The following is a 12,720-nucleotide window of genomic DNA, read 5'->3' on the forward strand; positions in this document are numbered from 1 at the left end:
TTGTATGTAGAGATTACATAACAAAGCCACGTTTCCAACTTTTGACTTCCTCTTTTTTTTTTTTTTTTTTTTTTTTGGAGATGGAGTCTTGCTCTGTCACCCAGGCTAGAGTGCGGTGCCACGATCTTGGCTCACTGCCTCCCGAGTTCAAGTGATTCTCCTGCCTTAGCCTCCTGAGTAGCTGAGATTACAGGTGTACGCCACCAAGCCCACCTAATTTTTTTGTATTTTTCGTAGAGAAGGGGTTTCACCATGTTGGTCTGCCTGGTCTCGAACTCCGGACCTCAAATGATCCACCCGCCTAGGCCTCCCAAAGTGCTAGGATTATGAGCATGAGCCACCATGCCCAGCCGTGACTTCGTCTTTTTTGACCACACTATAGCTGCCTTTTAAGTAAATGTCCTCCTGATAGAGTGTTTTTCAAACTGTTAGCCATGGCCACAGTAAAAACAAATACATTTTTCTGTCATACTCACTACACATATATGTAATTCACAAAATATTAATGCTGACTGAGCAGGGTGCACTCTGATATTTTCTTTCTTTTTTTTGAACAAAACCTGACTTTCTGTTTTTCTTTTTTTTTTTGAGACAGTCTTGCTCTGTCGCCCAGGCTAGAGTGCAGGGGCGCAATCTCCGCTCACTGCAACCTCTGCCTCCCCAGTTCAAGTGACATTCAGCAACTCTCCAGCCTCAGCCTCCCAAGAAGCTGAGATTACAAGCATGAGCCACCACGCCCGGTTAACTTTGGTATTTTCAGTAGGGACAGAGTTTCACTATATTGACAAGGCTAGTCTCGAGCTCCTGGCCTCCAGCAGTCCACCCACCTCAACCTCCCAAGGTGCTGGGATTACAGGCGTGTGCCACTGCACCCGGCCAAAGTCTGACATTCTTAACAGATGTTATTATATTGACTGGCATGCTTTAAATTCATAAAAGCTTTGGAGAAATCATCAATTCCCAACCCCATAAAAAGTATTTTGAATGCGGAAAAAAAAAATGGAAGTAATGATCTACACAGATACAAAGCATACCTTAGTTCCTCCCATATCCCCAACTGCTATTCGGTGATAAAGAATTCTCAGAAAGTAGAGTGTTTTTAATACTCATCAGGTAGAATCTCACCAGTGTAAAGAACCAACAGCATTGATCTGGTGCCTCCGCTCACTCTTTGCAGACTATTTTTGGAATCCTAAGGTGTAATTATACATTTCACATACATTTGTGAGATAAGATAAATATTATGTTTATATCCAACATGAGCCAGGCTTAAAGGTTTTCTAAAAACCATGTGTGGCACTAGAAACTTCATGCTATATCAAGTCAGTATAAGTATCAAGCTACTGGACTCTATAATGAAATATTACAGATAAACATTTACTGAAAATCAATATAAAAATCTGGCCCAGACCGGGAGTGGTGGCTCACGCATGTAATCCCAGAACTTTGGGAAGCTGAGGCGGGTGGACCACCTGAGGTCAGGAGTTTCAGACCAGCCTGACCAACATGGCAAAACCCTGTCTCTACTAAAAATACAAAATTAGCCATGTGTGGTGGCGGGCACCTGTAATCCCAGCTACTCGGGAGGCTGAGGCAGGAGAATTGCTTGAACCTAGGAGGTGGAGGTTGCAGTGAGCCGAGATCGTGCCATTGCTCTCCAGCCTGGGTGACAGAGTGAGACTCCATCTCAGACAACAACAACAAAATCTGGCCTAGAAAGACCAGGATGGAAATATGCAATCTTCTTAAGATGGTCAAAAGTGTGTGTGTGTGTTTTTAATAAAAGTTTTAAAAGCTCTATATAGTTTAAGACAAGTATGTGTAAGATATGTGTGTGTTTTATATGTGCTGACTTGATCATGACAACTCGCTAATTCTTTTTTTTTTTTTTTTTTTTTTTGAGACAGAGTCTAGCTCTGTCGCCCAGGCTGGAGTGCAGTGGTGCGATCTCGGCTCACTGCAAGCTCTGCCTCCCGGGTTCACGCCATTTTCCTGCCTCAGCCTCCTGAGTAGCTGGAACTACAGGCTCCCGCAACCACACCTGGCTAATTTTTTTGTATTTTAGGTAGAGACAGGGTTTCACTGTGTTAGCCAGGATGGTCTCAAACTCCTGACCTCATGATCTGCCCGCCTCGGCCTCCCAAAGTGCTGGGATTACAGGCGTGAGCCACCGTGCCTGGCTGACAACTCGCTGATTCTTATGAAGAATTAGGGATACACATCTTCAGCAATGCACATGAGAAATAAACTCTGAAAAAGACAATTTCTTGGGGTTAGAGAGGACCGTATTTTGGGAAGTACTTTAGAGAAACAGACAGTAAGTCTAGGATTATAGCTGAGAAGGACTGGAAGACTTCAGGAGATGCTTCAGCTTCTAGATTTTGAATGTTGAATAAATCATTGAAGTGTGATACCTACGTTATCCTTTTGTTTGCAAAAAAATTGAGTAGTAGCACATTTCTTTATCCTGAATAGCAGACATTCATTTTTTCAATTAGCTCTTTCTCATCCAAGGCATTAGGAAGATCTCTCTCTCTTGTTTCCAAGTACTAGCACTGGAGTTCCTTGTAACTGCGGTTTATCTAGATTGTGTAGCTCATTTCTCAAGGCTTCTATCTTTTCACAATCTGCAGCACCTGTTATGTAAACAATAGCATTGACTCCTCTGCAATACAGTTCCTACATGCTCCAAAATTGGGGTTGTCCTCCCATGTCCCAGAATTTTTTTTTTTTTTTTTTTTTTTTTTTTTTGAGATGGAGTCTCACTCTGTCACCCAGGCTGCAGTGTAGTAGTGCAATCTTGGCTCACTGCAACCTCCGCCTCCCAGGTTCAAGAGCTTCTCTGCCTCAGCCTCCTGAGTAGCTGGGACTACAGGCGCATGCCACCACGCCCAGCAATTTTTTATGTTTTTAGTAGAGATGGGGTTTCACCGTCTTGGCCAGGCTGGTCTTGAACTCCTGACCTCGTGATCCACCCATCTGGGCCTCCCAAAGTGCTGGGATTACAGGCGTGAGCCACCGCATCCAGCCATGTCCCAGATCTTTACTATGATGTTACCTTTAGTTACTTTCCTCATGTCGAAGCTCACTGTGGGTATCATGTTTTCACTAAATTGACCTGATGCAGTGATATTCACGAAAGTGGTCTTGGCCCAAGTCCTGCAGCCCTGCAAGCATCAGTTCTATCTCCTGCTTCCAAAAGAGCAAACTGAACTAGCACAGCAGGCAGGGGATGCACACCAGCATGACGACCACTGGGAGAGAGGATGAATGGGAGGGCTAGCAAGCAGAGGCAAGGATGACTTCCACACAAGCCAGCCTCAGCCTGGACCACCCAACAGCTCCTCGGGACCCCGATGCAACACAGATGGACACAGGCAGGTGGCAGCAGCCCTGGTAGTTTCTATTTCATTTTTTAAATGCTGGTCATGACACTAAACTGGTTTTACAATCTAACAATGAGGCCAAACCTTCAGTTTGGAATACACTGACCTAGTGAACTCCTTTCATCATTTTCCCTTCCCTGTTATTAATCTTATCTCTTTGCAAGGGAGAATAAACTCCTTGAACTGTTTTTATATCCAGCTCATTATGAACTTCTCTGTGGTCTGTGATCTCAGGTCAGCCTTTGGTACTAGTTCCTTTCTATAAACCAAACATGTATTGAGCCCGGCTCTGGCACATACAACCCAGTGTTGGGCACCAGCAAACATGCAGGTAGGTTAGTACCCAGTTCATAAAGAAATGACATCAAGAGGCTTCAGCCTAGACAAGTACTTGGCCAAAGGGTGACCCAGCTGTGAAGTGCACTAAGCCCCTTGGAGGCCATGAGATGGTCAGTGAAGGCTGCACAGGGGACAGATCTGAGCAGGGAAAGAGAGCAAGCAGGGAAAGATGTCAGGAGGTGTTTGCAACTTATCTCAGCAGAAGTCGGGAGCCACTGATGGTTTTTGAGCCAGATAGTGATGAAACCAGATGAAGGTTTTGGGAAAGTTAGTGCAACAAGTCCATTCAGCATTCATCCAACACACCCGTACTAACCACCTTCTATATTTTGGGCACTGTTTAGGCGTTCTAGGTGCATCAGTTAACAAAACAGACAATACCTCTGCCTCATGGCATTTATATTCCAGCTGCAGGGTTGGGGGTTGAGGAAGTCAAGCTTATATTACTAACAAGCCACATAGTGTGTGGAAGATGAGAATGCGAAAGAGATAGGTAAAGGAGATTGGGAGTGCCATGCGTGGGGATGCATCATGTAGGGTGCCTGGAGTCTGGGAGACCAGTCGGGATGATAGGGTGTAGGGATGAGACCTGAGCTCCAGCAATGGCGGCGGGAAGGACAGAGGGGCAGAAAGGCAGGCTTCAGCCTCATGCTCCTCTGTTCTCATCTCCTTTCAGAAACACAATGCACAACATCCGTGGCAACAAGCAGGCCCAGGCAACAGGCCATGAACCTCCAGGGGAAGATTCTCCACAGAGTGGGGAGCCTCAGAGGGAGGAGCAGCCCTTGGCCTCTGACCCCACCACCCCAGGTGAGCCTCTGTCCAGGGCTGAGCTGCCTTCAGGGACCAGCTCCTCACGGCTGGCACAAGTGCCTTCTTTCCTTCCAGCGAACCAGCATTTGTGTGTTTGTGTGTGTCTTAGTTGGCTTGGGCTACTTACTAAAACACCATAGACTGTGTGGTTTAAATAACAGACATTTATTTCTCACAGTTGTGTGGAGGCTGGGAGGTCCAAGATCAAGGTGCCGGCAGATTCAGTGTCTGGTGAGGGCTCCCTTCCTGGTTTGCACATGGCCGCCTTCTCACTGTGTGCTCACGTGGCTGAAAGAGCTCTGGTCTCTGCTGCTTCTTCTAAGGGTACTGATCTTATCAGGGGCTCCACCCTCATGACATTAAATCTGATCACCTCCCAGGGGCCCCACCTCTTAATACCACCACTCTACTAAAAATACAAAAGTTAGCTGGGCATGGTGGCCAGTGCCTATAATTCCAGTTATTCAGGAGGCTGAGGCAGGAGAACCACTTGAACCTGGGAGGCAGTGGTTGCAGTGAGTCGAGATTGCACCACGGCACTCCAACCTGGGTGACAGAGTGAGACTCTGTCTCAGACATAACCAAAAACAAATGTACACGTGTGATAAAATGACATAGACCTACGCACACATGTTGTACCAACACCGGTTTCCTAGAATTGATAGTGTACTATAGCTGTGTAAGATGTCACCATCGGGGGAAGCTTGGTGAAGAGTACTTGAGACATGTCTGCACTATCTTTGCAACTTCCTCTGAGTCTATAATTTTTTCAGAGTAAAAAGTTAAAATAAGGCTGGGCATGGTGGCTCATGCTTGTAATCCCAGCACTTTGGGAGGCCAAGGCTGGAGGATTGCTTGAGCCCAGGAGTTCAAGGCGAGCCTGGGCAACACAGGGAGACCCTGTCTTTACAAAAAAAATTAAAAAATTAGCTGATCATGATGCGAGCCTGTAGTCCCAGCTACTTGGGGTGCTCAGGTGGGAGGATCACTTGAGTCAGGGAGGTCGAGGCTGCAGCGAGTCATGATCATGCCTGGGTGACAGAATGAGACGCTGTCTCAAAAAAAAAAAAAAAAGAAGAAGAAGAAAAGAAAAAGCACCCTTTGGAGGAGTCAGTGCCTGTCAAAGCCCCAGAGAGCATAACAAGCAGTCCAAGGGAAGGCCAGTGCTATATCGGATCAATCATCATCATTATAACGCTAGCAGTTACTTTGTGCCAGTGCTGCAGTAAGCATTTTTTTTTTTTGGTAATAACTTTATTAAGATATATTCATATACTATACAATTCACCCATTTAAAATGTGTAATTCAGTGGCTTTCTGTATATCCACAGAATTATGCAACCGTCACTATAATCAATTTTAGAACATTTTCATTACCCCAAAAAGAAACCTGCACTCTTAGTCATCAACCATAATCCCCACTGCCCCATAACGCTAGGTGGCCACAACCTTTCTTTCTCTATGGATGTGCCTGTTCTGGAGATCTGCTGTGAGTAGAATATACCATGGAATATACCATGCTGTGACTGGCTTCTTTGACTTAGCAGAATCTTTTCAAGTTTTATCCGTGTGTACCAAGCACTTTACCTACATTGACCTATTTAATTCTTACAGCAACTGGAACTGTGTGTATTGTTGTTATCCTCATTCAATAAATAAGGAAACTGAGGCATGGAAGGGTGGAGTGACTTGCTCACGGCCACAGAGTGAGTGACAGAACAAAATCTAATATATAAAGCAGATAAAAGCAGAGTTGAGGCCTGAGTGGGAGTCTGGACTCCTCCTCTGCTCCTCTTACTCCACGTTCCCCTCCCGGTCAGTCCTTGAGGCACTCCCATGAAATCCAGGGCACTGATTGAACGCCACTGTCTTAGACTTCATTTTCTCTAATTATAAACTGGGCACTGTGAGGCCTGCCCTGCCTTTCCTCAGAGTTGGTGCACAGTCGTGTATCAAAGGGCAGCAAGTGCTACAGGGAGCCTCCCTGCTCCCCTAGACCCCATAACAGGAAGGAGAAAGAGGTACTACATATTTTTGAGCTCTGTGGGCTGCCTTGTACCCATTGTAGCCTGATTTCTCTTCGATCTGGGACAAGACTGTTCTGGTTTTGCACTCAGCAAGGCACTGTTGTTTTGTTTGTTTTGAGTCAGAGTCTCGCTCTGTTGCCCAGGCTGGAGTGCACTGGCATGATCTCGGCTCACTACAGCCTCTGCCTCCTGGGTTCAAGCGATTTCTGGCTAATTTTTGTATTTTTAGTAGAAATGAGGTTTCACATTGTTGGCCAGGGTGGTCTCAAACTCCTGACTTCACGTGATCTACCCACCTCGGCCTCCCAAAGTGCTAGGATTACAGGCGTGAGCCACTGCACCTGGGCAATCTAGGTACTGTTTTTGCACTCAGTGTCTGGTTCCTGTCACCTACTGGAGTAACTCGTTATCTGTTCAAGACTGTTTGGCCAGCCCTTGGCCTGGTCTCATGCTATGTCATTTGGCCTATCCCCAAAGCCCTGTGTGTCCCCTATCCTGGGATCCCATACCACATTCTTATTTTCAATACCTTTAACACTTTAGTCCCCAAAAATAGGTAATAGTTTACTAAAATGCATACTCATACAAATGAGTGATTTGGGTTAGGAGATTTAGATAGGATCAATTTATGATCCTACAAAATATCTGACGGTAGGCAGTAAATGTGGCTTTAAGCTCAGCAGCCAAGGCAAAGAGGGAAATGCAAGCAGCTAGATTATTTCCAGTGTCCATAAGACTAAAAACATATTTTCTTATAAGAAGCAAAGCTTTTCTTGGAAGTTCCTAGGGCTGAAGGGAATTTCTTCTGCTGGGGACTCATAATAGGCATGATGTATATATCCCATGTGAACAAGCTTCTCAAGGGCCCTTGGCCACATAATCAGGTCATTAAATGTCCCTTGATGCAGGCTGATGGCAGAGACCAGAAGCACAGCTGGGTCAGGGCAGGACAAGGCAACCCAAGGGAATGATTCTCTGATGTTGGGTTTGATGTAAGAATAAAATTTTAATGACTTGAAAACAGTGGGTGGCAAACATTTTTTGTAAAGAGCCAGATAGTAACGATTTGAGGCTTTGTGGGCCATGGGGTTTCTGTTTTAAGCCCTCAGTTCTGCCTTTGAGGAGTAAACACAGCAATAGACAGCACATAAACAAATGGGCATGGCTATGTTCTAATAAAGCTTTATTTATAAAAGCAGGCTGTGGGCTGGATTTGGCCTGTGAACCATAGGTTGTCACCCAGGAGCTAAAAGGGCTATGCATCCTTGAGACAATCAGCTGTGGGGGGAATATGTCTCTTAACTTAGCTTGGAATAAGAAGAATCAAGTTAAATGTTTGAGCTATTCTCTGGAGCAAGAATGCAGAGTACAGGCATTCATTCTGTGTTCCTATCATCGGACAGATTTGTGTGCTTTGAAAATCTCCTAGCACATAGAGGTGGGATCCTGAAATAAGGAACAGAACATCCTGCCAGGGCTTGTGCCCGAGGAGAAAGTCACTTGGCAAACACCAGCAGGGTGGCATGAGAGACCCATCCAGGCTGGGTGGGATCTGAAGGAAGGAGACAGGCACAGTTTAGCGGATGGGCTAGCACAGTGCAATAACGTTTATGTAGGCCAGTGGTTCTCACAGTCTAACCCCTGGACAAGCTGTGTCAGCATCACCTAGGAACTTTTTAGAAGTGAAAATTCTCAAGCCCTGCCCCAGACCTATTAAATTCAGAGCTCCGAAATTAGGGCCCAACCATCCGCATTTGAACAAGCCCTCCAGGTGCTTCTAAAGCAAGCTCAGGTTTGAGAACTGCTGATGTCATCCATCATAACTTCTGTGTTTCTCCTCTTGAGCAGGGAGAGAGCCAGAGGATTCTCCAAAGCCAGGACCCAAGTCTTCTCTGACCATCAGTTTTGTTCAGAAAGCCAAGCGCCAGAACAACACCTTCCCATTCTTTTCTGAAGGAATCACATGGAACCGAACTGCCCAGGAGAAAGTAGCAGCCTTGGAGCAACAGGTTCTGATGCTCACTAAGGAGCTGAAGTCTCAGAAGGTGAGGTCTGGTCCCAGAGAGGCCCAGGTTCCAGTGGACCCCTCCAGTTCCTGGAGCCTTTCGAACAAACTAGATGGGATGCAGTAGCCCTGCTGGGCACCAGCAGGTGTGGTCTTTAAAGGCCAGCAGGCACTAGCTCTGGTGTTTAAAGGCCAAACTGCGGAAGGTTGAAATATGCTGTTGATTACTCAAGAACCTAATGTCACTCAAAGCAAGTCACAAAAGGGCACCAAGGGCAGGTATCTCTGGAGATCTACTCTAATAACTGTCCCTTGGACCCCTCCTGGAGGGCATGCATCGTCTCACCCCCTACCCAGAAAATGACAATATTTAGAGGCAGATGATCTGGATCTAGGGTCATGGGAGAAGCTGTCGATAGAACTAGGGGGAGGCTTTGACCTGGCAGCTGATATCTGGGCACAGATATCTGAATGACTGTCACGAGACTGTCACAGGAGAAAGCAAACAAGCAGCATGTGTGTGGCCCAGTGCTAAGCCAGGACCAACACAGAACAGTGACAGGAATATCTGGGCTTAATATGGTAAGAAGTTAATTATGAGAGTTACAAAAGGGAAGAGCTATATAGTCATTGTAGAAAACAGATCTCACACACACAGACATTAAAACTACTCCAAAATCCTACATCCCAGAGAGCAAATGGTATTAAAAGCCAGGGGCTACCTTACGAAGTAGTGAGAGTCCCAGGGCGGGGATGTGAGGGGGTTTCAGCTCCGGGCGGCAGCCCCTCTGTAGAGTGATAAAAGTGACTAAGGCAGTTACATAAATCCCAAGGGTGGGGCCTGGTGGGGCCTGGTAGGGCCTGTGGTGGCAGTGGTGGGCTCCACTGAGGGCCTAGACTGCTTTTCCTCCAGAGAAAGGCCTCAGCTTTTGTGTTTGAACTTTGGCTGCTTGGAGGCCCTTTCTGCTTTGTGTCCCAGTCCTGACTCCAGAGGACTTAGGCTGGGGAGGTGGGGCTTATGCCCTATTACCTTCTGAATACTTCTTATCACTTGTACATTTCTTTTCTTTTCTGCCCTGTTTTGGGGGGAAGAAATCTAGAAAAAATGCTTTCCCTATACCTGGTTTGGCCCCTCGTCTGCCTTTTCTGCCCCTAAGCAGTGACCACTGTCAGCAGATCTCAAGGGAACTGGCAGAGGCTTCATTCCTGGCATGTCAGGAGTTACTTTTTTTTTTTTTTTTGAGATGGGGTCTCACTCTGTCATCCAGGCTGGAGTGCAATGGTGCAGTCTTGGCTCACTGCAACCTCCACCTCCTGGGTTCAAGCAATTCTCCTGCCTCAGCCGCCCAAGTAGCTGGGATTACAGGCGCCTGCCACCATGCCCAGCTAATTTTTTTTTTTTTTTTTTTTTTTGTATTTTTATTAGAGACTAGGTTTCACCATGTTGCAAGGCTGGTTTCAAACTCCTGACCTCAAGTGATCTGCCCGCCTCAGCCTCCCAAAGTGCTGGGATTACAGATGTGAGCCACCGTGCCCGGCCAGGAGTTACATTTAATGAAGCAACTGGTGATTAGAGATTAGAGTTCTCAAAGGAGGGGGCTCATTTATTCATATGTTCTTAACTCATGTGTTTATTCACCAAATCTTTATTAAGGGCCTGTTATGTGCATGTAGTGTTCCAGGTGCTGGGAAAGAACAATGAGCAAAAGGCACAGGCTCTGCCCTTATAGGGCTTGCATTTCATGGCAGAGACAGACATTAAACAAAGCAACACCCAATGTGTAGTTATACCACGTGAAGTCCCGTCTGCTGCTGCTTAGCAGCCCAGCTGTCTTTTCCTCCTGTCATCATGGTGCTCCTGTTGTGAGGCTGCTGGACGCTCCTGAGAGCTGAGAGGGTGTGAAACAGAGCCATAGCAGCTACTCGATCCCTGGACTGGTAGAGCTTAAATCCCAAACCCAAACCTGGAAAGAAAAAGAAATCCTGAATATATGGGCAACCTCCCTTGACACAGTCTTTCTTTCTAATACATTACAAATTGTCAGATGAAGTAGAAAGGCCCCGGGAGACCTAGATTTCATGAAAGTTTGCCCCTGATTGCTCTGCATCTCTGGGGGACTCGTCATTCTTCAAGAAATAAAGGCAAGATTCTTGGCGATTAATAAGGGTTGCCCAGGCTATTGACAACTCCCATATATTCAGAGGGAAATTGTCAGGAGGAAGTTGTTGACGCATTGAAGAATCTGGATTTTTTTTTCACCAGGTAACCTTCCACCAGACCTCAACTTTGTGTCCTGGGACAGACGGTCAAAAGGAGAATGAGTTGTGATTTATTTAGTTTATCTATTTATTGTGCAATATGAGTGGATTTGTGTGTTCTTCAACCCATTCCACAAATGCACTTCAGTCTTCAGGATGATTCAAAACACCGGCCTTTAAATAAGACAGCACAGGCTCAAATTCTGGCCCTAAGAAGTTTCTTAACCTCTCTAAGCCTCAGTTTCCTCTTCTGTAAGTGCAGTTACAGCCATGTTTACTGGAGAGACCTGTGCCCAGATTCATAAAGCCCAGTACCTGGCACCCAGCAGCTGCCCAACAGATGCAGGCTCTGGTTGTTCTGGCAATTACTGCAGCCCTCCTTACCCTCCATGTCGATCTCTTCCTGCCCTACAAGCAGTGAGGTGCCCTGCTGAGGGGCTCTGAGACAGGCGGGAAGTGAGAGCCCATCAGTGCCTCCAGGAAATGTGCCGTGGGGCCATCCCAGTGATCGGGGAACTTCGGTCTTTATTCCACATTAGGAAGGGAGGAACGGCAGTCCTGTCCTCTAGGGTTTCAACTATAGCCCAGATACTGAAACCAAAGAGGTGAGACAGAAAAAGCCAGCACAACTTCTGGGTGCCCAGTGGTGCCCCCAGGCACTCAGAATGCTGCTGGGAGAGCCGCTGTGCATCTGAGACCCTCATTAGAGTCCCATCCATCAGCTGGGAAGATAGGCACCTGGACTCCCAGGAGCTGCCCCTGTGAGGTACCTTCCTGCGTTTCTTTAGTGGGAAGGCACCTCCTGTCTGCCTCAAGCTTCAGGATGACATGAGAATTCGGCGTCTTATCCTGGCTCACCTGGCCATTGCCAATGGCTTTAGTGACTCTTTAGGACTTTCCATCTCAAACACTGTGAGATGCTCTTGAGAGCACACTGGGGACAAATCCCTGCCCTTGGGCACCTCACCGTCTAGTAGGGCACCTCACTTCTCTAGTAAGAGAAGATGTGAACACGGGAACTGCTGGTATGAAGCACGGCCCCAGGACTGTGCTGAGCCTTCCCGTGTATTTTCTCTGTCCTTACAATAGTTGTCATCCCCTTTCTCTGAAAAGGAAACTGAGGTTCTCAGAGCGTCTGCATGCTCAGGGTCTCCCAGAGGCTGAGCCAGCATTTGAGGAGCTCAGAGGAGTTGGGTGACTCGCCCATGCTCAGGCAGCTGGAAAAACCAGGATTGGGGTTCTAACCTCCTTCTCCAGGTCTAGAGGCTGGGCTGCCTCTCCTCCATAATCTCTTGGTGAGTCCCAGTATGAGACACAAGCACCAAAACTGCTCTTGAGAAAAAAATGAATGCACTCCCTGTATACCCCCTGGTGTCATATCAAACCACGGGGCGACTCTAATACCCATTAAGCCATTATCTGTCCCCGCACCTGCAGCACTGGCCCCACAAGAGGTTTGGGCTCTAGGAGATAGCACCAGATGGCTGATTGGCCGGGGACTGACCCTTGGAGTTGACAGAACTACACCCGGCCTGAAGACCGTCTGCTCTGGCAGATGGAAGGCTGTTGTCTGTGGTGATGTTGGCCATCTGTTGGCGGCTGGGAATGATGAACCCCTCTGGAACCCTGCCTGCGGCCCTCTGGGGCCACCTTAGTTCAATCAGGATTACTGGGTAAAGGAACGTAATTTTTTAGCAAACTTGGTGGGGCAACGTGCAGCCTCTTACTTTCCTAGAACTCCAGCCAAAAACTTCAGAGGACATGAAAGAGGGCTGGGAGGTACCTTGGGCATGTCAGCTTGGGGAGGGACACTTGGCACTTTCTCTCTCATGCTAGAGGCAGTTCTGAGTGGAGGAGGAACCGTTAGCCCCATTCATGAGAAAGCAGAGGT

General features: G+C 47.1%; 1 protein-coding gene across 6 annotated transcripts in view; it reads left to right on the forward strand.

Annotated features, from left to right (window-relative positions):
• TBC1D2 (TBC1 domain family member 2) overlaps positions 1 to 12,720 on the forward strand; it is a 61,708-nt gene that overhangs the window by 23,198 nt on the left and 25,790 nt on the right. For all 6 annotated transcript variants that reach the window (XR_012424536.1, XR_012424537.1, XM_005581210.5 and 3 more), the window contains 2 exons: positions 4,402 to 4,535; positions 8,414 to 8,610. Coding sequence is in view for 4 of the 6 variants with exons in the window: in XM_005581210.5 (XP_005581267.3) it covers positions 4,402 to 4,535; positions 8,414 to 8,610 (331 nt within the window). In the remaining 2 variants the exon portion in view is untranslated. The remainder of the gene's footprint in view (positions 1 to 4,401; positions 4,536 to 8,413; positions 8,611 to 12,720) is intronic.

Source organism: Macaca fascicularis, chromosome 15, assembly GCF_037993035.2.
Source record: "Macaca fascicularis isolate 582-1 chromosome 15, T2T-MFA8v1.1".
Classification (NCBI taxonomy): Eukaryota; Metazoa; Chordata; class Mammalia; order Primates; family Cercopithecidae; genus Macaca; species Macaca fascicularis.